Below are 27,314 nucleotides of genomic sequence, written 5' to 3' on the forward strand. Positions count from 1 at the left end.
CGATGCTGGAGTGGCCAGTGAGACATTTGTAGGAAGTTTGACAACTTTTTAAAGTTTTCAACTTTTGGATTTTTTAACTTTGGGGAATTTTTGTCCAGCTGCATTTCAACCTTCTTTTTGGAAGTGTCAGTCAAAACAGACCATCTCTGTTTTTAGTTCTAAGGTTATTTGTATTCGTGTGGGTGAGTTTTAGACTGTTTTTCGAGTCTGTTTTTGACTCTCTGGCAGTGAACCGGACAGCAAGGACAAGAGGAATGTAGCAGGTCTGTTTTGGAGCTTAGTTTTCTGTCTGTTCAACTTGCTGTCTTACTCTGTGCTAGAAGTGTATAGAAAGCTTGAGAAAGTACTTGTGTGAGTGTGAGAGAGATTTTGTATGCCTCAGAGTGTGTTAGTGTAGTTTGCCCTGATATTTCGCCTCAGGCGGTGCGAGTGCTTTGTATGGAAACTTTAAGAGCACTGCGTTTGCAAGGACGCTGCACAACCTCCCAGAGAACGATGACCTTCTTTTTCCAAAGAATTTTTGTGTTTGGTTCTGAGTGTTTCTTGGAGACTAGCTGAATCGTTTGTTTAAATGTGAATTGGGTTGTGGGTGCTTGTTCAATGCGTTTGTTTATTTGTCATTGACTGCTGTTGACCCCTCTGTGCATGCAGATGGGATGGCCCACTTCGAGCGCTCTGACAGGGGGGGGCGGCCGGCTCAATGGAGGAGGAGACAGCAGAGATGGAGTGGAACAGATCATGCTCATAATGACAACAGGTGAAAATGAATACTTTTATTTAGCAAGAATAAAAATAAATTAAAAGGTTTCAAATATGCTGTTTTTCTAAACTTTCTGTTCATCGAAGAAACCTGAAAAAAATCTACTCAGCTGTTTTCAACATGATGACGATATTAATAATAAAATAATGTTTTTAAGCAGCAAATTAGAATATTATGATTTCTGAAAGATCATGTGACTGTAGTAATGATGTTAAAAATGTAGCTTTAAAATTACAGAAATAAATAACATTTTGAAGTATATTCAAATAGAAAACTGTTATTTTGACTGGTGTATTATATTTACTATAAAGTTGGAATACTATATTTAGCATCTAGTACTAGAACTGTACATTTTATAATATGGAGTTTATATTAAATCTCTTTTAATTTTTATTTCACTCTGAGGTCCATTCATAACATAGTTTTTTTTGCACCAAATACATTATTTATGGTTAATGTAATTTAGTTAATAGTTAAATTGTTATTTTTTTTCCCCTATCTCTGATCCTCAGCATGACATTTTTTTTTTGATGCTGTGCCGTTAAGACACTCTATGTCTGCTGAATTGCTTGCTTTCTGTCAGGTGCATTACAGTTTGTGCTGCACTAACTTTCATGAACAGCTACTGAATTACACATTTTTTAAATATTTTTGATAGAAGTCTCTCATGCTCTCCAAGGCTACATTTATTTGAAAGTAAAAAATTGCTATTATGAGCTGTTTTCCTCTTTTAATATGTTGTAAAATGTAATTTCAACTGACCAGCATGAATTTAAATGGAAATCTTTTGCAACCTTGTCTTTTATGTCTCTTACTGTCACTTTTGGATATTTTAATACATCCTTGCTGAATAAAGGAATTATAATACACTATATTGCCAAAAGTATTGGGACACATGCTCTAATGAGCAGGTTTGACTACTGTAGTAATTTCCAAGGGTACAAATCCTAATTTTTAATCATATAATGATATTCTAGCATGTTGTGTTCTTCTAATTCGATAGCAACAGCTTTGACAGGACCTTTTTCTATTCTAACATGACAATGCAAGGTTTATAAGGCAAGGTTGTGGAAGAACTGGTAATTAAAGTATCCTTATTTAAGGCATTATAAATGAGTGACGTTTAGCAGCTCGTCTCATAACATCTTTCTGACTTACGTTTCATCACTCTGACTAACAGTTTGTGTGACATAATTTGATACAAGGATTTTATGTATTTTTTAGGGCTGTCAAACGGTTAATCGTGATTAATCACATCCAAAATAAAAGTTTGTTTTTACATAATATATGTGTGAGTACTGTGTAAATTTATTATGTATATAAAAATACATACTTGCATGTATATATATTTGATGCAAAATGTTATATGTAACTATAAAGAGTTTATATGTATATAGAATTAAATATAAATATATATAGACAACTATTATTATAATATATACATGTACGTGTATGTATTTATATATACATTATTAATGTACTCAGTACTCACACATTTATTATATAAACACCAACTTATTCTGGATCTGATTAATCATGATTAATTGTTTGACAGCCCTAGTATTTTTTGAATAAAAAATGTATCCTTTTATTCAGCAAGGATGTATTAAAATATCTTAAATTTACAGTAAGAGACATTGGTGTTTGGTGATGAGTTTTTGGCTCAAGGACTTTGCTTTCTGTAGACCAGTCAAGTTCTTCCACACTGACTGAATCAATCATTTATTTTTGAACCTTGCCTTATATGCAGATGCATTGTCATGTTAGAATTGAAGAGGGTCCTGTCAAAACTCTTGCTGTAAAATTAGAACCACACAATATCCTCGAATATCATTATATGCTTAAACAAAGATTTGTACTCATGGAAATTACTAAATTAGTCAAACCTCTCCTTCATAAGGAGGTGTCCCAATACTTTTGGCAATATATAGTGCATCTTCTGGTGAGTTAAAAATAATTGCTGTTTCTGAAGTGTAGATGGTCAGATAGTCAGTTTTGGTCTACATCGTTTGGAAACTTGTTGTTTTTGAACTGCAGATAAAGTTTTGACTTCTTTTTCTTGTATTTTTTTCGATCCACCTTATTCTTAAACATGGAAGTAAGCCTATGGGCGAGACTTCGCTTCATTAGGGAAATAAAGAAAAGACATGAACATGAAAAACATGCAGGAAATGGTTAAACTTTGCACTACAAACCATTGTGTTCATAATTAAGATAATACATTAAAATATGGTGAGACAAACCAATTTTCAATATCAAGCAGTAAAACCAGCTGTTTTGCACAACTAAAAATAGCTGGACACGGATGAGACCGAAAGCCAGACCCATAAAGTATGCAAATGGCCGTTCCCACTCTTACTGGGAAAATAAGGTGGGTAAATTTCATTAAATCTAAACTCTCTTTTATTTTTTCTTTTAGGCTGGCCGGGTTTCATTACGATGCCTGTCGTACAAGCCATCGGCCCCTTCATCCCGCAGTTCAGCATGACAGTCACACAGTGGCGCTAGATGAACTCACTCTCAAGCACATGGCAGAAGACTGCTCCTCTGTCAAATCGCAGCTGCTCAAACTGAAGAGTCTACTGCAGGTACCACACATACACGCACACAATCTTGCACTTGCATATGTAAACACAGCTGTTACCCTCTGAGCAGCTTTTAGTAGTGTGTAGGAGTAAAACAAAAAGAGAGAAAGGATAAAAAAAACAGAAGTTGTAAACAGAGTTTCATCTCCTGAATAAATTGTCATTTTATGTAGATGGATGATGGTGAGATTACTCCAGAGAGTTTGGATTCCAGCGAAGACGAAGGCAGAGCCCAGCAGGTCCGTAATATCCCATAAACACCCACCTGAATAGAGCTGTTCAGCTCGCTGTCCTTAAATCTGAAAAAGAACATTAGCATTTTCAAGCCACGGGCTCCCTCAGGATTTTCTAATGTGTTTTTATAAAAGTGGTTTTCAAATGCTAAATGCTTGCTTACTGGAGATGTCCCTGGTTTGTTCTACATCATAAATTGCACACATTGATCTTAAAACATGAACTTTGAAGCTGTTAAAAGAACCCTAATGTAGCAGCTTCTTTTTTTTTTAAAGCACACAACAGTTGGAATTCACATTTGAGTTGTGTGTAATTTATGAAGTAGAACAAAACATTAATATATCTCAAGTAATGTTTACCACGGAGCTTATTATACTCATAAATTGCAAACTGCTATTCTAAAAAGCCATTAGTAATTCCAGAGGGAACCCATGGTGAATTAGCCTTCTCTTTTAACCTAAAAATGGTCAGCAGCTCTGTTTTTTCATGTATTATTGATATGTAGACAATTTAATGCATTATTATTATTATTATTTTTTTTTGTCAGATGGAAGAACTGATGAAGGAGGTGGCTCATCTCAGGGAAGAGCTGAAGAATAAAGATAAAATCATCACACGGCTCACTCATCAACAGCATCAACAATCCGTGAGCCATCACCATTCCTGACACTTTCACACTTGCGCTCATTTTGACCGTTTTGTATTGATTGGAAATACATAATACATGAGTGGCTAATCAGAGCCTGCAGTGTCTGCTGAAAGTCATGCTAACTCCATGTTTGCATGAATAAGGTGAAATCAGGGCGAGATGTTCTCAGAACAAACCTACATCTCATACTGTTCATTAACTTTGCCGTTTCGAGCCATAAAAACAGCGAATGGCATCAACACACGCACTTTAACCTTTAATCCCAATTACTGTCACCTTCAGTGAGCAATTATATCATTAGCGCTAATAAACTTGCTCACCGCTTTTGCATTATGCTGATTGCAAAGCAAAGATGAAAGCAATTGAGATTTCTTTACAATAGAACAAGAGTACGTTATTAGTGGTGCTTAAGGCAAGAATCAGTATTACTTACACGTTGGTTAGAGAATGTGAACTCTCCTTCACTTCTTGTGCTATTGACATGAACGATACCTCAAAAAAGATACCTATAATGGTTTGAGGAGAGATGTTGTTACAAGCAACCTGATTTAATTTTCTTTTAAAATGTTAACACTTAACAATAAGGTTCATTAGTTAACATAAATTAAGAATGAATAATACTTCTACAGCATTTATTAATCTTAGTTAATGTTAAAGGAGTAGTTCACTTTCAGAACAAAAATTTAAAGATAACTTTCTCACCCCCTTGTCATCGAAGATGTTCATGCCGTAAAGAAATTTCAGGATTTCTCTCCATATAATGGACTTCTATGGTGCCCCCGAGTTTGAACTTCCAAAATGCAGTTTAAATGCAGCTTCAAAGGGCTCTAAATGATCCCAGCCGAGGAAGAAGGGTCTTATCTAGCAGGTCGATCGGTTATTTTCTAAAAACATTTACAATTTATATACTTTTTAATCTCAAACACTCGTCTTGCCAAGCTAGACAAGATTAGCATTTGAGGTTAAAAAGTATGTAAATTAAATTTTTTTTTTAGAAAATAACCCATCGTTTTGCTAGATAAGACCCTTCTTACCTTGGCTGTGATCGTTTAGAGCCCTTTGAAGCTGCATTTTGGAAGTTCAAACTCGGGGGCACCATAGAAGTCTATATGGAGAGAAATCCTGAAATGTTTTACTCAAAAAACATAATTTCCTTACGACTGAAGAAAGAAAGACATAAACATCTTGGATGACAAGGGGGTGAGTACATTATCTGTAAATTTTTGTTCTGAAAGTGAACTACTCTAATTTATATTTATGGTTATTTTTATTTATTTACATAATGGTTATATTTAAATTGCAAAACTACTTTGCAAAACGTCATTCATAATGATTTTTTTACTATTGTTTAATGATTTTTTTTTTTGTCATGTCGTGTCAAAATAAAACTACGAAAAATGGTTGTCTTCACTATTTAGTTATATTTATGGTTATTTATTTACATAATGGTTATATTTAGATTGCAAAACTGATTAAGATCAAACAAAAATAATAACTTAGTAATATTTATTAAATAACATTATTAATACCAAATCATAATGCATTGTTTATTATTAAGTTAATGATTTTTTGTCATGTTGTGTTAGAATTAAACAGAAAAATGTATATTTACAATTTGGTTATTTATAATTATTTACATACTGGTTATATTTGGATTACAAAACTACTTTGCAAAACTGTTTTAGATGAGACAACTAGTAATTTATTATAAATAATTTATTAAATAATAAAAAAATAAATAATAACAATTCATGATGAATTGTTTTGCTATAGTTATTTTTTGTCATGTGTCAAAATAAAACTGTAAATTGGTTATGTTCAAAATTGGTTATATTTATGTTTTTGTATGTAATAGTAATACTTAAACTGCAGAACTACTTTGTAAAACTGTTTTAGAAAATTATATTTATTAATTATAATTTAATGTATTAAATAATATTATTATTATTATTATTAATAATAATAATAATAATAATGAGAATATTTGTAATTCTCAATGCTTTATTATTACTTTAGTTTAATTTTTTTTGTCTTGTCGTGTCCAAAATAAAACAGAAAAATGGTTGTTATTTTTTTAACAATTTGGTTATATTTATGGTTATTTATATTTATTTGCATAATGGTTATATTTAAATTGCAGAACTACTTTGCAAAACTGTTTTAGATAAGAAACAATAATTTATTATGAATAATTTATTGAATAATAATGATAATAATAATAATGATGACAATTCATAATAAATTGTTAATTTTTTTGCGTCAAAATAAAACTGAAAAATGGTTATCTTCACAATTTGGTTATTTATTGTTATTTTTATTTATTTACATAATTGTTACATTTAAATCGCAGAACTACTTTGCAAAACTTTTAGAAAAAAAAAATTGTGATTTATTATTAATTATTTAAAAAATAATAATAATAATAATATTATTAATTATTTTTTAGTCGTGTCAAAAATAAAACAAAAAAATAGTTATCTTTACAATTTGTTTATTTATGGTTGTTTATTCATTTTTATTTACATAATGGTTATATTTAGATTGCAAAACTACTTTGCAAAACTATTTTAGATAAGACAAAGATTAATAAATTATTAAATAAATATGAATTCCTAATGCATTGTTTTTCTTGTAGTTGTATGTGTTTTTTTGTGGTTATGTCAAAAATAAAATTATAATTAAACTATCAACGTAATGTTGTTTATCAGAACACTTTTTTTTATTTTTTTATTCTGTATTGTTATTGGTCATAATGGTAAATTTCTCTATAATAGAAATGCCCTGGAAACTAGCATTGTGGGAGCAAGTTTTGAATAGATAAGATATTCAAACCACTCATAATTTCTTTAGAATGTATACAAATCTAATTAATATTTCATTGATTCTTTGTCTTTCAGCCGTTGAGATGTCAGTGTCATCAGAAGAAGTCAGGGGTCAAAGGTGAGAGGCGAACTCATCACGATAAATCCACTCAGACGGTGTGGCGACCACCGCATCATCACCCCGCTGTGAGTCATTTCTCGCTATCTGGCTAGCAACGTGCATGCCAACATGATACCATCATCAAGGCACCCAAAACTCTCCCAAAATGTCAGTGTAGTGAGACGAGTGTATCTGTGTGTGTCCTTGGTGAGCTGTCTGCCTCATTTTCATTTTCTGTTCCCCCCTCTAAACCTCTCTAGGCTTTATAGGTGGCTAGCTGTTTACAAAAGGGCGAAGCAAATGTGTTGTCAAGGCTGACAAATCAGACAACACATTCCTTCTGTTCTTTTCCTCTCCTCCATCCTTTCCTCCCTCGCGTTCGTTTTTCGTGGTGAAATAGCCCGACGGTCTCGCGGGACGCCCTGAGCTGAGGCTAGTTTGCCGAGGTGCCGATTTGGCCAATTTGCAACTGCTACTACAGAGTGCAGAATGATTGTCATCTCCTATTTAAGTGAAGCCGTGCTGCACCTACTCCGGTGGTTGAGCTTTCAGAGCCCCAGCCTGGGATGTTCACCAGGGGACGTGTTCTTATTGAGGACCGGCACACAATCAGTAAAACTAAAGGCACACGGTGAAAGACCGGAGTCTGGAGAGATTATAGGGAGGAGAGAGAGATGAGGGAGGTAACAAGAGGTGGATGAGAATTTAGAAGTGGAAATGAAGAAGAGAAATAAACTGTTTTACAGGTTTAGGGATAACAGGATTTGTGTTCAGTTTGCATATGTGACCCTGGACCACAAAATCAGTCATAAGGGTCAATTTTTGGGAATTGAGATTTATGCATTATCTGAAAGCTGAATAAATAAGCTTTCCATTCATCTATGGTTTGTAGGGTGACAATATTTGAGTTAAGTTGTCCAAAAGAAGTTCTTACCAGCGCATATTACTAATAGCAAATTAAAGGGATAGTTCACCCAAAAATTAAAATTTGATGTTTATCTGCTCACCCCCAGGCCATCCAAGATGTAGGTGACTTTGTTTCTTCAGTAGAACACAAAGATTTTTAACTCAAACCGTTGCAGTCTGTCAGTCATATAATGGCAGTCATTGGGACCCACAGCTTTGAGTGTCAACAATACATACACAGACAAAACCAAATAAAAACCCTGCGGCTTGTGACGATACATTAAGGTCCTAACACACAAAACAATCGGTCTGCAAGAAACTGAACAGTATTTATAATATTTTTTACCTCTGAATCACCACAATGTCCAACTGTCCTGAGCATGTTCACAACAGCCAGCGAGTGACGTGTCCAAGTTCTCTGGCGTAGTAGACGCATGCGCAGAAGTGATCTGTCCTGCGTATACACACTCATTGTTTACACAGAGATTGTGGGTATGATGGCACCTCAAAATGGTATTTTCTTGTGCTTACCCTGATTGTTGCAACTGATTAAAAACTAAAAGATTACATTTGCTTGCGCGAACTCATCCCGGGAGTGTTGACTTTTCACTGTCTCCTAACTTTTGAGCCTAATCGGCTGAAGTTATGGTTGCTTGCTCTTCGTCACGCGCCGGCTGTTGTATACGATAAACCTCAGTGTAACGTCACAAGCCACAGGTTTAATTTGGTTTTGTCTGTGTATGTTTTTTTTGACTCTCAAAGCCATGGATCCCATTGACTGCCATTATATGACTGACAGACTGCAATGGTTTGAGTTAAAAATCTTGGTGTTCTACTGAAGAAACAAAGTCACCTACATCTTGGATGGTCTGGGGGTAAGCATATAAACATCAAATTTTCATTTTTGGGTGAACTATCACTTTAGGTTTTTATATATTTACAGTAGGAAGTTACTGAAACCAAAACACCTTAATGGAACATGATCTGGAACATGAGTTATTTTCCATATAATGAATGTGAACAGTGGCCATGGCTGTAGAGCAAGGTTATACATCATTTAACCCGTTTCTTGCACTAAGCTGTTAAAAAACTTGGAATATAGTTTACGATTTGTATAGATTACATTTATGATGTTTTTAGTGATTTGATTTTAATTTTATTTATTTATTTATTTGAATGAATTTGTTCTTTTGGCCACTTAACAGTGATTGGTCCCCATTCACTTTCATTATATGGAAAATTGAAGCTCTGACATTCTGATAAACCGTGTGTTCCTTTGGGAAAGAAGCAATGCAGGTATGTAGAGGACAAGTGGGTGAAAAAATTCTTAGAAATGGCAAAAAAAGAAGAAGCGAAATAAACTCATATACCGGATTGGGGATAACAGGATTTGTGTTCAGTTTGCATATGTGACCCTGGACCACAAAACCAGTCATAAGAGTCAATGTTTTAAAATTGAGATTTATGCATCATCTGAAAGCTTAATAAATAAGCTTTCCATTGATCTATGGTTTGTAGGGTATGACAATATTTGGGCCTTTAAAGTTGTCCTAAAGAAGTTCTTACCAATGCATATTACTAATAACAAATTAAAGGGATAGTTCACCCAAAAATGACAATTTGTTGTTTATCTGCTTACCCCCAGGGCATCCAACATGTAGGTGACTTTGTTTCTTTATAGAACATAATGTTCAACTCAAACTGTTGAAATGGCAAAAAAATATTACCCTGAAGAGATAGTTCACCCAAAAATAGAAAATTCTTTCATCATTTACTCACCTTCATGTTGTTACACACCCATGTGGATTTCGTTCATCTTTGAAGCATAAACAAAGATATCTTTAATGAAACTTGAAAGGTGAGGAAAGTGGTGTGAAGTGGTGGACTAGCACTTAAAGGTTTGTTAGGGTTAAAACGTTAATTTAGGGTATGTTAAAAATTTAACTTTGAATGAGTTTATTATAAACTAAGTTTTTAATGATCAGTTATTAATTGTCTAAAAAAATGTGTAGCAAGTTAAAAGGATAGTTCACCCAAAGATGAAAATTCTGTCATTAATTACTCACCCTCATGTCGTTGCAAACCTGTAAGTTCATCTTCAGATATTTTTGATGAAATCCAAGAGCTTTTTTTAACCCTGCATAGACAGCAACACAACTGACACATTTAAGGCCCAGAAAGTTGGTAAGATAGTCCAAAGGTAGAAAAAATAAATAAATAAAGTTGTTATTTTTGTTTTCTTTGTGCACAAATTATTATCATAGTTTTATCAAATTAAGGTTCAACCACTGATCTCACATGGACTATTTTAACGATGTCCTTACTACCTTTCCTGTCTATGCAGGATCAGAAAGCTTTCGGATTTCATCAAAAATCTCTTAATTTGTTCTAAAAAGTTGTACAGAGGTCATACAGGTTTGTAATGACGATGATGGTAAGTAATTAATGACAGAATTTTCATTTTTAGGTAACCTATCCCTTAAACAAAATGTTTAATCTATGGTTGCTGGCCTTCTCATAACTCAGACAGTTTAATATTTTTCTGCTTACCACGAGTGTGACATGTTCCTAGACAGACTTCCTTTGTTATTCTTAGAACAATGTTGCTTTCAGTCAATCATAGACCTCATTCTTTCCCTAATGCTAAATGAATGCCTAAAATTAGAAGGCAGTGACTGGTTGATTGGACTTCCTGTAAAGAATGTTGATGCAGGAAAACGTCCTACTTGTGTAAATGACATCTTGTACATTAATTATGTACCAGATATCATAGCATCTTTTGTTTACCCCAGTTGTGTCTTGTAAAACAGCTATTGCATATCCTTCTTGTCTACACACTGCCATTTATAGAGAAATCTGCAAATTGCATACTAATGTCTATACTACATTGAGTGCCTACTCAGTATGTAATACAGTCTCTTGTTCATTTAAGCATTAAGTGAGTCTTGCTGAGCCAGTATTTTGACGGTCCACTTTATAGCTTATTCTAGCCAGGGACAACCCACTTGGACAGGAAGAAACTTGTTCTTATGTTCGGTTTAGAGGCGGGTGAATCTGAAATCGATCATACCAGAATAAATTGTACATTTCAAATAATGCCACAGGAGTCTCTATGAATGGTTCAGTCTGTCCAGAAGAATACATACTGTAGTTTCACAGACATTATTTTCAGATAATTTACTCTTATGTCATCCAAGATTTTCATGTCTTATTTTCTTCAGTGGAAAAGAAATTAAGGTTTTTGAGGAAAACATTCCAGGATTTTTCTCCATATAGATGACTTCAATGGGAATCAGCAAGTTGAAGGTCCAAATTGCAGTTTCAGTGCAGCTTCAAAGTGCTCTACACAATCCCAGCTAAGTAATAAGGTCTTATCTAGTGAAATGATCAGTCATTTTCTAAAAATAATAAAAATGTATATACTTTTTAACCACAAATGCTCATCTTGCACTAACTCGACGTCACGCATTACTTAGTCATTTTGGAAAAGTAACGCATGACGTAGGCAGAAGTACCGACCCAGTGTTTACAAAGCTAACGTGTAAAGAAAGTCCAACACCCTTTACAACAAAAGGTAGAACAACAATGCTGGATGATTTTAAAATTTGAGGAGAAAATTAGACGGAGCTTTTTGAACGAAAGTACACAAATGAAAAACTAACTGTGTGTGACTTTTACAACGTAATTATTGCAGCTAGTGCAAGATGAACATTTGTGGTTAAAAAATATATAAATATAATTGTTTTAGAAAATGGTCCATCGTTCTGCTAGATAAGACCCTTATTTCTCATCTGGGATCATGTAGAGCCCTTTGAAGCTGCATTTAAACTGCAATTTGGACCTTCAACCTGTTGGCCCCCATTGAAGTTTTCCTTAAAGGAGTAGTTCACTTTCATAAGAATTTACAGATAATGTACTCACCCCCTTGTCATCCAAGATGTTCATGTCTTTCTTTCTTCAGTCGTAAGGAAATTATGTTTTTTGAGGAAAACATTTCAGGATTTCTCTCCATATAATGGACTTCTATGGTGCCCCCGAGTTTGAACTTCCAAAATGCAGTTTAAATGCAGCTTCAAAGGGCTCTAGACCAGTGTTTTTCAACCTTTTTTGAGCCAAGGTACATTTTTAATTGAAAAAAAATCACAAGGCACACCAACAATCGAAACTGTAAAATTGTTTTAACTCTGTAGCCTATATTAACAATATACAGCCATTCTTATCGAAGTGTCTTGAACAGGAATCAAATAAACACAAAGAAAAAAGTATTTTATCTTTCATATTTCTTCTACTTTTAAATAAAAAGTGCAATTAACAATATGCAGTCATTCTTATTTAGGTGTCTTGAATAGGAATCAAATAAACACAATGAAAACAGTTTTTTGATCTTTCATATTTCTACCTACTCAGTGTGAAACCTGGGCCTGTTTGTATGAACACAGAGCTGATAACTTATTAGTTTCCAAAAAATGTTTTAGACCAATTAGGTGAAATTGAATAATTTTCCACGGCACACCTGACGATCTCTCACGGCACACTAGTGTACCACGGCACAGTGGTTGAAAAACACTGCTCTAGACAATCCCAGCCGAGTATATTTATATACTTTTAACCACAAATGCTCATCTTGCACTAGCTGCAATAATTACATTTACAACTTATATACTTTTTAATCTCAAACGCTCATCTTGTCTAGCTCTTTGAGGTTAAAAAGTATATAAATTGTAATTTTTTTTTAGAAAATGACCCATCATTTTGCTAGATAAGACCCTTTTTTCCTTGGCTGTGATCGTTTAGATCCCTTTGAAGCTGCGTTTTGGAAGTTTAAACTCGGGGGCACCATAGAAGTCCACTATATGGAGAGAAATCCTGAAATGTTTTACTCAAAAAAAAACATAATTTCCTTATGACTGAATAAAGACATGAACATCTTGGATGACAAGGGGGTGAGTATATTATCTGTAAATTTTTGTTATGAAAGTGAACTACTCCTTTAAAAACCTTACATCTTGGATGACGTAGGGGTGAGTTAATTATCAGGAATTTTTTTTATTCTGGAAATGAACTAATCCCTTAAATGCAAGTCAGATATACAGTTGCACTGGTGAATATGTTGAATATCACTGGTGAATATCGTGAACATCCATTTATATGCTGTGTAGCCCATCAAACAAAACCAAATATTGTTCGATTTCATTTTGACTGAAGCAACAATTAGTTTTGATATAAAAGTTTTAATCTAACTCAAATCAGGTTTTTGGGTTTTCTGTGAGATCTCTGTTTTTTACTAGGAATATTGCATGCACGTATTGTGTAGGGGTGGCACGGTTCACAAAACCCACGGTTCGGTTCGTATCACGGTTTTAGGGTCACGGTTTTCGGTTCTGTACGGTTCTTGTTTTTATTTTTCATTTTAATCTTTAACACTCCAGAAGTTTACTTTGGCATATGAAATGTAGCTTGATTATCCACAATTTAGGATACATTATTAAAAAAAAAAAAGTTATATCATGTAATCATGCACAAACTGAATTGGACTTGACTTTAAGCACATTATTGAGACCATCTCTGAGGAAAGCTAGGGGAGATTTGATACAGCAAGAGAGAAGACTGATGACATGCTTTTCATTTATTTGGCAAAAACAGGACAATGTGTATCTCTACAGGAATTTGTGTGCCTTTGTAGCACATAAAGATTGAACTGAAGAATTAACTTGCATGTCTACCAACACACTGGCGTGATGTCTTCTCAGATGAACTGACAAATTAAGATGAAATCATGAAATCCAAAATGTTCCCACACACCTGACCTGGCTAAGGGGCCGTTCACATGAAGCATCTTTTGTGCACTCAAGTTCGTTATTTCAAATGTAGACGCGCGGTATGCGCGCTCGTAATGGAAGCAACGCGGTCCGACACGCTCGTTTTTCCCAGGCACGTCCGCGCTGCATCGAGATAAAAAACATCTCAACTTTTCAAAATTCCGCAAGCTCACCGCAGACCATGTGACATGAACCAACCAATCAGCTTCATCCTTTCCTTTAATAAAATTGAAAGCACAGCCAAGTTGGATGAACAGCGTATCATAGCTGGCGCATCCTCCAACTCTAGGCAGCCTTACTTAGCTCTCCCACTTGCCATTACCTGCAGCACTCCACTTTTACTGTCTGTATGTCTACACACACCTCTTATTTTGCGCAAAAAGGACACTCACGAGGCTACATTGCGCATGCGTTGAACCGTTGAACCGTGCAACGCACCGAACCGAGACAAGCGAACCGAACGGTTCGGTTGTTTTTCATGTACCGTGCCACCCCTAGTATTGTGGCTCTCTAGCATGCTTGCATTCAAGCCTTGTTTTTTCACTGATATTTCAATCTGATGTTCAGACATTCATAGTAGTTTGTCTCCTCAGAGGAAATGTGTGGCGTCTCTCTCTGCAAAGAGTTTTTCTTTTCTAAACTGTGTGTTTTGTCTAGATTCACTGGGATTTGTCTCTCTCTTCAGCTGTGCGGGTGTTGTTTGTGTGTGTGTGTGTGCGTGTGAGTCACAGTTTTTCTGTGTGTTGCAGGCTGTACCCACTCCTCTCCTCTCTCCCTGGCAGTGCCAGTACCAGACTGCGCCTCGTGCCAGCATGCCTCAACGCCGACAAAGTGAGTCATTAACCCCTGACCTCTGACCCCATTCCTTTGGCAAAACGTTCGGCTTTCTTTCCGTCTCTTTCTCTGCTTGTTTCCTTCCCTTTTCTTTCATATGCTGTTTCATGATATAGTTACACCAGGCAGTGAGTCAGGGCTGTGTAAGTAGGATATCAGTTTAATGAGAGAGAGGAGGAGGATGAGATGTGGTGTGAGACCAATGAAAGTGGAAGCAGTTTAAGAGGGTTAGACAAAGTCAGCAAATCCCCGCTGGGCAGTTTGGAAGCGTCCCTGTAAGGTCTAGGTGGGTCACTACACTGGTTGGATCACACCGTCTGTTTCACAGTGTGTGTGTTTGTGTGGATGGCTGTGCTGTGCCCTGTCTTCAGGTGTGTTTGTGCAGGGATTTTGGATACACATTACTGTGCACCAGTGCGGTCAGTCGAAGAGCCAACATTTGTTAATTCAATGTAGAAGAAGAGCATTTTTATTTCTACAGTTTTACATTTGCTTTGGCAAAATGAAATCTTATGAATATTTTTCAGAATTACAAGTATCTTCTGTAGCTTCTGTAGGGCAGTACTAAATGAAAAAAAAAATTATATTCAATTCCATTCAAAAGTTTACACCCCTGCTCTTAATGCATAATTTTTCATACTGAAGCATCAGTGAGCGTTTGAACCTTCTGTAATAGTTGCATATGAGTCCCTTAGTTGTCCTCAGTGTGAAAAGATGGATCTCAAAATCATAGTCATAGTTGGAAAGGGTTCAAATACACAAAAATGCAGAAAAAAACAAAGAATTTATGGGACCTGAAGGATTTTTTTTAAAGAACAGCTGGCAGTTTAACTGTTCAGGACAAACAAGGGACTCATGAACAACTATAACTTAAAAAAATAAAAAATAAATAAAAGCTGGGAATCCAACAACACGGTATTAAGAGTCAAGCATATGTAAACTTTTGAACAGGGTCATTTTTATAAATTCAACTATTATATGTAAACATCTTTTATGTGATATATCTTATTCAGGTCAGTACTAAATAAAAAAATAACATGCATTTTGTAGGATCCTTCTTATTTTGGTAAAATTAACATTTAGCATATTCTGCAAGGTGTATGTAAACTTTTGACTTCAACTGTATATTCAAAGGTTTGGAGTTAGTATGAATCAGATGTATCACTGTTTCCACAAAAATAACAAGCAGCACAACCCTTTTTTTCACACATGTTTCCTGAGCATTAAATTAACACACAAAAATGATTTCTAAAGGATCATTTGACACTAAAGACTGCTTTAAAGTATTAATTTTAGTGTATTTTTGATCAAATAAGTGCAGACTTCTTTTCATACCCATCTTATCGACCCCAAACTTTTAAATGGTAGTGTTTATTATAATACAAGATAGTCAAAATGTATTAAATACTTACTTTTCTTAACTTAGAGGAGGAAATGGGCTTCCATAGATTAGAGAAAGTATTTTACAAAAAAGCAATTAATGCTTTAAAGGAATTGACTCCTTTCCAGAATTTTAAGCCCATATTAATGAACTTAAAACTCGTTGTTATACCGATATTTTTTTTTTTTTAAGCAAAAATTCAATTTGCAGTAAATTTCAGCAAGGTTCAATTTGCAGTAAATTGCAGATAGTGTAACTCTGTGCGCACAGTCAATTATTCAGTTGTATTGTCCTTGATATGCTTTTTCACAACCTTTTTAAGCTCATAGCAGTGGAGGATTCAGACGTATGTCATGAAAAATAAGTGGGGACACCATTAATTTAGTTTTGCGAAAACAGAGCTGTGATCATTTGAGGGAATGTATGTTTTACATACATTGTTAACATTGCTGTAGTTCAGATAGAGCAGATGTCAGATTGTGTTTGGTGTCTTCCTCTAAAGATCTGACCCTCATCCTTTGTTTCATTTGTGCTCCACTGTTTTCTTGTTCTCCTCTATCTTTTCCCATTCTCTTTCCTCTTCCTATTTCCTGATTGGATGAACTTGTGCTCTGTTGTTTCTCCCCCTTTGCCTATCCCGTAATACCCCGGGACAGGGGTGGAGCATCTTGTACATTACTTCCGCGACACAGCGTGGTACAGTAACATCTACTAAAAGCTTCACCCTTTGCATGGTCACGTGACGTGAATGACCGATGCATGCTTGTTTGAGACTGATTTGTTTTTTTAAAGCATGGATTCCGTTTTTTTCACACATACAGATGGCATGAGACTTTTTAGGCCAAACCACCTTTCTGAAGTCCTAATGTTTCTATTCATCTCTTCCTCTGTGGGCTGTGATTGCTGTGGTTGTGTCAGATCTGTCTTTGCTCTGATGGAGCTACAGTGTTTACTAGTGTGATCTGGGAGACGCTTCCCTCAGCCTGCTTCCAGAGACTTTATCCAAACAGTCATCAATCTGCACAGGTGAACCAGGGTTTAAACATCTCAAACATGCACATGAGCAAAGAATAAGCCCATAGTGCAATTGTCCTTGGTCCTGTGACTGCACAGGGAGACGCTGAGCCGTTTTAGAGGACAATTAAAATAAAATGATCCGATAACTCCTTCGGGATTCACATTATAACCTCCACTTCTGCAAACCCAGGATATTAAAAACTCTTCTATTATCAAAATGGCCACATTTCATCAGCCAAATCTTACAGTAAGACGAATGACTGAATTAAAGCCTGACTTTATTACAGCTGCTTCTGTTGTAATATCCAGCAATCGTGTTACGAAGTTATCTTGTGAAACTGTTTGAAGGCAGTTGATTCTCGCTGCTCTTCTTGGAATCTGCATACTTTTTAGGGCTCATACATAAATAAAAAATGAAACAAACAAACAAAAACTATAAAAACCTTTTATTTAGTTTAGAAAAACAGTTCTATATTATAAATGCATAAAATAATTGTCAATTCTAACGGAAAATTATCAATATAATTATGTGAAAGCTAAAAAATGTTTTTTTTTCTAAACAATTCTGAAAATGCTTTTCTTACTTAGATTTCTTGTATTGTTTCCAGCCAAAATATCTAAAAATTCTTAAATCAAGAAGGATTTTCTAGACAAGTATAAAAATGTTTTCTTGTTTTCATAAAAAATAAGTCAAAATGAAGTGCAGTTTTGCTTGAAACAAGCAAAATAATCTGCCAATGGGATAAGAAAAATAATCTTGTTTTCTGTTTGAAATAAGATTTTTTTTTGTGCTTACCCTATTGGCAGATTGTTTCTTGTTCTAAGCAAAAACTCACTTAATTTTGAGTTTTTTTTCCTGAAAACAAGAAAATATTTTTACTTGTCTAGAAAATCCTCCTTGATTTAAGAATTTTTAGACATTTTGGCTGGAAACAAGAAAAAAATCAAGTAAGAAAAGCATTTTTTGCAGTGAGCAGTGGCATAAAGTGCAAAGCATTACTGATAGTCCTGTAAACATATCCTGACAAGTCATATTGTCACCAACAAAAGATGTTAAATAAATGAAAATTGTTATTATTTATTCCAGTTTTTCCAAATTCAATCCTTGATTTCAATTTCTCATAAGCTTTATTGATTTGGTCTGAAGAGAGAATTAATGACTATTTTTGTTTGAAGACTCTAAAATAGCTACCAAAATAAATGTTTGTAACTGCAGTTTGACTAAAAGTAATGATTAAAAGTTGGCTGATTTACTTTGACTAACTATGACTTTGACTGACTTTGACTAAAACTACAAAAGACTCCAATGACTAAAATGTTGTTAAGCATTTTCATCTCAAGATAAAGACGAAGACTAAATCAAAAATGCCTCTCAAAATTAACACTGATTGGCACATCCTTATCTCAGCTTTTCCTTTCAGACATATTAAAGGGATAGTTCACCCCAAAAAGAAAATTACCCCATGATTTACTCACCCTCAAGCCATTCTAGGTGTATATGACTTTCTTCTTTCAAACAAATACAATCAGTCTTATATTAAAAAAAATATCCTGGCTCTTCCAAGCTTTATGATGGCAGTGAATGGCTGTTGAGATTTTGAAGTCCAGTAAAGTGCATCCATCCATGATAAAAAGTGCTCCACACCAGTGTTGTTTTTGACAACCATCTTAGATTTAGTTTTAGTCTTAGTCTTTTGGACTAAAATGCTTCTTAGTTTTAGTCAAATTTTAGTCACTTCTATATGTGATAGTTTTAGTCCAATTTTAGTCGACGAAAAGTCAAAAAGGTTTTAGTCTAGTTTTAGTCGACAAAGTCAAAAAGGTTTTAGTCTAGTTTTAGTCAAAAAAAGGGGAAAAAGTAGTCTTTTAACAAATTAATGTAGGTCAGTAAGTATTTTGCTGTTGGGTAGTGTCACTTATAAGTTCTGAAAATAGCAGATTATATATAGTTCAACACAATGTGAGCTTCCGGATCGACTATTTTCACCAATAATTACAATAATGAAGGAATGTTTTAGAACATAAAAGACAAACAAGGATGGAATGCTAAAACGGCTTGCCGTACTAGTATAGCAAAGAGTATTTAATGCTAAAACGGCTTGCCATAGCGTCAGATACTTTTTAAGTTTTAATTGGCATGCACAATAAGCAGAAATGTCATGCATTTTAAATGTCTGACGGACCACCCACAAACATTTTCGTCTATTCTCGTCTCGTCAACAAACTCACACACGTCTCGTCATGTTTTAGTCTTCAACGAGCCATTTTTATCTCGTCATCGTCTTGTTATCGTCATGAAAAAAAGTGGCGTCAACGAAATGATTTCGTCATCGTCATCGTTGGCGAAAACAACACTGCTCCACACAGCTTCAGGGGGTTAATGAAGTGAATCAATGGATTTATGTAAGAAAAATAACCATATTTAAGACTTAAACCCTAATTTCTAGCTTCCGTACAATCAGCTCTGATGAGAAGTGATGAGAAGACGAATGTGGATTCGCAGAGGAGAGAGCAAAAAAAAACATCGGTCATGAATTAAAAGAAAAAAATGAGGATTTGTAAAGAATGTTGGATGATTTCAATATAAGCCAAGAAGAGACTGGTTTTCCAATGCTGTAAACAAAACTTGTTTCTCATGTGACTAGTTTATTCTCACCAGAGCTTATGCTATGCACGTGTCTCTAGAGATTGCGGTATATAAAGTTTTAAATATGGATATTTTTCTCACACAAATGCATCAGTTCCCTTCAGAAGGCCTTTATTAACCCCCTGGAGCTGTGTGGATCATTTTTATGATGGATGGATGCACTTTATTCGAAAATCTCAACAGCCATTCACTGCCATTATAAAGCTCGGGAGAGCCAGAACATTTTTAAATATAACTTTTTTAAGTTTGTATTTGTCTAAAAGAAGAAAGTCATATACACCTAGGATGGTTTGAGGATGAGTAAATCATGTGGTGTTTTTCATTTTTGTTTGAACTATCCCTTTAATCAGCAGAATTTAACCATGTTCAGTATTTCAATATATCTATAATGACTCCATCGATATCCTGGTCCTCATTCTACTAGAAAAATATAAGGTACTTACACAGAAACGCTTTTCAAAAGTTTAGGTTTCACAAAGATTTTGAATCAGTCCACAGCAGACAGAGCAGCATGAAATCTGTTTGGTGTCTTTGTTTTTCTTTTTACTCTCTTGTCGCTGTTGTTCGTTTGGTGCTGCATGATTCCTTTGTTTTTATGATGTTAATGTTGTATTATGAAACAGATATTTTCAACTCTAAATTCTAATTAGACGAGCCTTGTGTGAAGCCGATATAAACACACCTGTGATGAATTCTGTATTAAAGTTGCAATGTTGCTTGGCAACCCCAAAACTGCCTAGAGTCAGTATAATGAACTATATTTCTTGGCACAAGAATTGTTTATCATGTGCAAATTGTTTATTGAACATCGGTGTCATTTATCATAAAGCTGTTGCTGGCATTTTATAAAAGCAATAAGGCTGAGGGGCTGTTCATTACAGCCATTTTACCATAGTTAAGGATGTTTTAGGCACTTATTTGTGCATTATGCTTAAGAACATGCCTTGAAAGTACTGTAAAAGTGACCTTGAGTGTCTTTATGAAAGTGTAGAAACAGTGTTATGATACTTTTTTTTACACTCTTTTTACTATAAACAATTTATCTGCCAAGTAATATAGTGTCATCCTCTGGAATTGGGGTTTCACCAATTAAGCAAGTCATTAAAATGAATTAAATGAGGAGAATTAATTCTTGGTTTAAACAGCTCATTACTATACTTTACTATAATTAGTTTTACTTTATTAATTAACTTTAATCATTTGTAACCCTGGACCACAAAACCAGTCTTTAAAGATTAGTTCACTTTTAGAACTAAAATTTACAGATAATGTACTCACCCCCTTCTCATTCAAGATGTTCATGTCTTTCTTTCTTCAGTAGTAAAGGAATAGTTTGTTGAGGAAACCATTTCTGGATTTCTCTCCATATAATGGATATGTATGGTGCCCCCAAGTTTGAACTTCCAAAATGCAGTTTAAACGCAGCTTCAAAGGTCTCTAAACGATCCCAGCCGAGGAAGAAGGGTCTTATCTAGCAAAACGATTGGTTATTTTCGAAACAAATTGACAATTTATATACTTTTTAACCTCAAATGCTCATCTCGTCTCGTCTCTGCGATGCACATGCGTAGTCTGTGTGATCCGGGTCAAAACAAAAACTCCTATCCAAATGTTTTCCTCAAATTTCTTTACGACTGAAGAAAGAAAGACATGAACATCCCAGCTAAGGAAGAAGGGTCGTATTGAGCGAAACGATTGGTTATTTTTTTAAAAGAAATTGACAATATGTGTGTACTCTGTGTATTCCGTTTTAAGACAGTTTGGGTATGTCAAAAAACTCCCATCTCATTTTCTCCTCCAACTTCAAAATCATCCTACATCGCTGTTTTACCTTTTTTTTGTAAAGGGTGTTTGATCTTTGCATGTTCACTTTGTAAACACTTGGTCAGTACTTCTGCAGTGATGTAGGAAGATTTTGAAATTGGAGGAGAAAATGAAATGGGAGTTTTCAACATACCCTAACTGTGTTGACCTGGAATACACAGAGTACTCGCAGAGCAAGAGAGGAAGAGCATTTGAGGTTAAAAAGTATATCAATTGAAAATAGCAGATGGTTTCGCTAGATAAGACCCTTCTTTCTCGGCTGGGATCATTTAGAGCCATTCAAAGCTGCATTTATACTGCATTTTAGTAGTTCAAACTCTAGGCACCATAGAAGTCCACTATATATAGAGAAATCCTGAAGTGTTTTCCTCAAAAAACATCATTTCTTCACAACTAAAGAAAGAAAGACATAAACATCTTGGATGACAAGAGTGAGTAAATTATCTTTAAATTTTAGTTCTGGAAGTGAACTTCTCCTTTAAAGGTTGTATCAGCGATTTCTAGCCTAAAACATAAAGTGTCAATTTCAGCTGACCTTTCTTCACGATCCGCTCGCTGCCTGCCCCATAAATTGTCTGTGAAAAAACCGCGTCTCTCTGGTCAGCCTAGGGTCTGAGATATGCCAAAAAAACAATCAGCACTACCAACCTTTCCACAGATAAACAAACAGTGTTCCAACCAATCAGCATCAGGGGTTTGGTGTTGTGGACTTTCCTACTGGTGCAGGGATGTGAGGGAGGCGGAGCAGAAGTCCACAACACCAAACCCCTGACGCTGATTGGTTGGAACACTGTTTGTTTATCTGTGGAAAGGTTGGTAGTGCCGATTGTTTTTTTTGGCATATCTCGGACCCTAGGCTGACCAGAGAGACGCGTTTTTTTTCACAGACAATTTATGGGGCAGGCAGCGAGCGGATCGTGAAGAAAGGTCAGCTGAATTTGACACTTTGTTTCAGGCTAGAAATCGCTGATACAACCTTTAAGCCCCATTCACACTGAGAGCGATTTGGAGTGACCAAAGTCAGTCATTTTCAGTTAAATTTGTTGAAAGGGTCACAATTCGACCATTAGGAGATGTGACAACTACCAAAAAAAGAGTAAAGACAGTGAAGCTCAGGTGATCTCTGTCCGCATAATTTAAGAAAAAGGCATGGAAAATAATTTCAGACAATCTGGATTTTGAGTGATGATCCATGTACACAGGACTTTAAGTTGCCACAGAGTTTAAAAGGCTACAGTCTCTGAGACTTGTCTGTTCCCACTGAGAGACAGAGACGGACAGAGATGCATTATGGATGTATTATCTGCAAGTGTCCGTACACGTCCTACCACTCTAGAGACTTTGTGACGTCACAGAGGATGTGACCGTCTGTACCTCATGCTACTAAATTTGCTGATAACTCTCCTGCGCACACACCCTCACTCACAGGCTTTTACTTCCTAGTACCTGCACCGTACTCTTGTTCAGTTTTCTTTAAGCAAGGAACGACCATGTTGCTGTTATTTTAAAACGCTCTCTAGTGGAGTTTTATAAATTGTAATGCTTTACGTCTCTCTCATTCTGACATTTTCTGCGCCCTTTGTGTTTGGGAATGTGATAAAATTGTTTTGGGATGGTATCTGGAGATAATACACACCTTACAAATGCTCTCCAGCTGAATAGAAATGTGGCAGGCTGCATAAAACCACTGTTAGCCAGTAGGGGATGCTGTGGTTTCAGTACAGCAGCGCTCTTAAGCAGCCCATGAGAGACAAAGAGAGCGAATGAGAAGGAAACAAGGACTTACACCCGTGTCGTGGTGCACTTCACTGAAACTCACCTGCATACGTGCTCATCCACCCAAAACCATTCTATTACAGTCACACTTGGTTCGCAACTCAGCAGCCAATTGACCGCACGCATCTCAACACATCCTGGCGATGTTCACAAAGCAGAAAAATACAGTTGTCGTGCTGTTTTAGAATGGCTCACACCAGGGTTGTGCAAAGTTCAGAATTAAAGAATCTGCTCAGTTTTCAGTTTATGCATGTGAATGTGAATTGAATTAGCCACACCACACAGGAAGCTGGATTTGAATTACAGGTAGAGGAATTTACTTACGGGTTAGTTTAACCAAAAATAAAAATTCTGTCATTAATTATCACCCTCAACCTCACATTCAAGGTCCAAAAAGGTAGTAAGGACACTTAAAAAAAAAAGTCCATGTGACTTATAAACTTATAAACCTTTAAAGACAGACGCACTTGGAGCTACAGTATGTGGTTGTTAATTAATGGTTTATGCTTTTTTTTTTTTTTTTTTGAAGCTGTCAGTCTGCATTAATTCAGCTTATTTTTTTTTAATTATTGTGTTTAACAGCAAAATTCTGGGTGCTATGAAAAAATACTTTCAGAACCCAAGGCATGTGTAAAAGTGGGTGGACGCTGTTGAACTCTTAAAAGGACTTTGTTAAGTTAAATTAAGTTCTTTAAGTGTTTTTTCCACTCTGGTGCACAAAAATATATTTTTTTAAATGTGAGGAAACGATATAAGCAAAAAATGATTGTCTATAGCTCACATTTCAGATATAAGGTTACACTTTAGTTTACGACCAGTTCTCACTATTAACTAGCTGCTTATTAGCATGCATTTTACTTGCACACTGGCTGTTTATTAGTACTTATGTTAAAGGAATAGTTCACCCAAAAATGAAAATTCTGTCATTAATTACTCAGATTTATGTCATTCCTAACCTGTAAGACTTTTGTTCATCTTTAGAACACAAATTAAGATATTTTTGATGAAATCCAGGAGCTTTCTGACCCTGCGTAGACAGCAATGCAACTACCACATTCAAGGCCCAGGTAGCAAGGACATCATTAAAATAGACTTTATTTAACAATTTCTTCTCTTCCGTGTCAGTCTTTGATTTATCATTCTTGCTATCTTTCTGGGCCTTGAATGTGATAGTTGCGTTGCTGTCTATGCAGGGTCAGACAACTCTCGAATTTCATCGAAAATATCTTCGTTTGAGTTCTGAAGATGAACAAAGGTCTTACGGGTTTGGAACAACATTAGTGTGAGTGATTAATGACAGAATTTTTATTTTTGAGTGAACTCTTTAATCTCTTTAATGCCTTATTCTGCATGGCCATATTCTAGATTCCTTAATCCTACTTAACAACTACCTTACTAACTATTAATAAGCAGAAATTAAGCGTTTATTGAAGCAATATTCATAGTTAATTGTTACTTAATAGTGAGGACTGGTGCTTAAACTGAAGTGTGACCAAATTGACTGTTTAATGAATTTCTGCTTCTATGCAAGCAAACTTCATCCTTTTTCTCATTTTAAATTCAGGAATTGATTTTTAAAAGGCCTTCTGAATTAATTTCTGAATTATGCACAACCCTAGTTCAAGCACAATTTGGTTTTCAATGAGATAACAGCACTCTGTAACTTAAGTGACTAATTAATTTCTTCGACTTGCAGCCAAATTTTTAAGAGTGAATTTGACTAACAATTGCTGTTTGAACGGGACTAGCAACAGTTGCTGTCAGTTAAAATCCCTTTTTACAGTATCGCTTCGAGAGTCACACCCCTGATTATGGGACTGTACCTCCATCCTGGTTAATTCTGATAAATAATGTTCTGTTTTGTCCTCTGCAGCCTCAAATACTTCAGCCCATCAGTCACATCCCCAGCGAGCCCCTCATCCAGGGAAAACTAGCAAGAACAGTCCCCACCGGGGGCCACAATGATGCCTGCACCGAAGAGGAACGGCCTCCTATGTCCTGTCCTCCAGCTCCCCGCACCGATCCAATTCATCCTTCTGCTAAAGACCCTCACATGAAGTCGAAATCTCTGCCTGACCCAGAAGAGCTGAGTCGGTTGCTTAGCACCCACCTTCGCATACAAGACAACAATGAGAATGACTCACCAGGGGCTGGAGAACAGATTATGAGACCGACCCAAGAAAGCCATGAAAACAAACTCCTGCAAACACCTCACCCCTTGTCCTTCTTCAGCCCACGTGTCCTGCAGCCTCCACGTCTACACAAACGGGTAACTCTCCCTGCTTTGTCCATAAGGGGCGGTAACCCAAAACCAGGACCCTCAATGAAACACAAGCTCCAGCAGCTACTTCCTCCACCTCCGTCCAGAGGTTTGCCATGCTTCAGTGCAGGAAACCACGTTGTTACTCGCAGCCGGCTATCTCAGCCTTGGCCAACGGTAGTCAGGAGTGAGGCTGACCCACAACACTGCTTCAGTTCCGCTCGGTGTCTCCACAAGACTTACAAAGCCAAAGATCCTGACACTGATAAGGCTACCTCCCTGAACGCATGATCACACATGCGGCTTGCACTAGATGGCGGTGTTAGTGGCTAGACGACAACGTTTTAAGCTAAACAAAGCAGCTAAGCTATCGCATCTAACTATGCAACAAAAGTAGTGTCACAATCAGCGCATCCGTTGCGCAAAACTTCTAAAAGTCAATGATTATAATTCCTTAACCACTAAAAAACCTTTACCACTCGTCCATATAAATTTGAGCTCCTAAAGGATTGACAAACGGAGGGAAAGAATGATAGACAGAAATTCAGTCTGAGAAGCAGAGGAAACGAGTAATGGAAAGCACTAGAGAAGTCTTTACTGATACTCAACAAACGTCAAAGAAGACGACTGCCTGTGGAGATTATTCAAGACCCTCAGTGTTTGGCTATTTCCCCATGCGGTGAGCCCTCAGGACGCCAACTCATTTAGTGGGCGAATCTGACATTTACATCACCAACCTCCTGAGGTTTAACTGCGAAAACACATATTATTGTCTACGCAGCCTCACTGATCTTGTCCGTATGTCATGTGACCCAAGTCTCCTCTTTTCAGTCTTCTGTGATTTGATCTGTTTGTGTATTCACGCCTCATTTCAAATCCTAGTCTGAATTCACCACATAAACACAAACAAGCTACAAAATCTCTATTTTTTCATCGTTCTGACTCCTATGTCGTTTTTCTCAGTGCAACAGATTTTCTTTGACCTATAGACGCAGTGTTTTGGCAGAAAGGGCGCACGCCGCTGTCAGTGCTTCCTTTATTTTCACCTTGGCTTCGGTCTTGATCAGCAGATTTTCAGTTTAATTAGGCTCATGCCTCATGTGTTAATAAGGTTCTTTTTCTTGATTATGGATTATGGCATGCTTAAAGCATAAACTTGCTTTTTCACCCCCTATTAGTTGCATACCAAATTGTTATAATGCTTTTTAATTATTTATACAGTATAAAGATGTTTACAGTTAAAATGCCTTTATTAAGCTGTTCGGTCTGTTCCAGTGCTGCAGGAATAAAATTTGTATGCCTTGCTTTTGGAGCAGAAATACTCTACGGTAAAACTTTAAATGCACATGAAGTACGTACAGCAAGTTCTTAAAGATTTTTGTCTTGATGTTGCACTAACTTATTTTTGGTTCTGCAAGCAATGCTACTTTATGGAAAAATTGGACCATTTGTCCTTTGCCAGAACGTTAGATTATGATTGAAGATTAGGTAGGTGTTTTCTTAAAAAAAAAAAAAAAAAAAAAAAAAAAAGATGGTTTCTGGTTTGGTTTCTCTGTTCTTGGGAAAGTCAGATTACATAAATGTGTCTCAGAAGGTTGATAGGATTGTCAGTAATTTGAGTTTTTGTGCTTTTGGCATGCCTTGATACATAATGCACACTGTAATACACAAATATAACAAGATTCACTGCATGGAAGCAC

The 27,314-nt window shown here is 35.9% G+C and overlaps 1 protein-coding gene across 1 annotated transcript in view; it reads left to right on the top strand.

Moving 5' to 3' along the window:
• ccser2a (coiled-coil serine-rich protein 2a) overlaps positions 1-25,453 on the top strand; it is a 68,373-nt gene extending 42,920 nt beyond the window's left edge. Inside the window, exons 6-12 of the mRNA XM_073827000.1 lie at positions 652-757; positions 3,180-3,348; positions 3,519-3,584; positions 4,127-4,225; positions 7,126-7,236; positions 14,625-14,706; positions 25,228-25,453. Coding sequence (XP_073683101.1) covers positions 652-757; positions 3,180-3,348; positions 3,519-3,584; positions 4,127-4,225; positions 7,126-7,236; positions 14,625-14,706; positions 25,228-25,319 — 725 coding nt within the window. The 3' untranslated portion in view covers positions 25,320-25,453. The remainder of the gene's footprint in view (positions 1-651; positions 758-3,179; positions 3,349-3,518; positions 3,585-4,126; positions 4,226-7,125; positions 7,237-14,624; positions 14,707-25,227) is intronic.
• The last annotated feature ends 1,861 nt before the right edge of the window (positions 25,454-27,314 follow it).

Source organism: Garra rufa, chromosome 21 (genome assembly GCF_049309525.1).
Source record: "Garra rufa chromosome 21, GarRuf1.0, whole genome shotgun sequence".
NCBI classification, from domain to species: domain Eukaryota; kingdom Metazoa; phylum Chordata; class Actinopteri; order Cypriniformes; family Cyprinidae; genus Garra; species Garra rufa.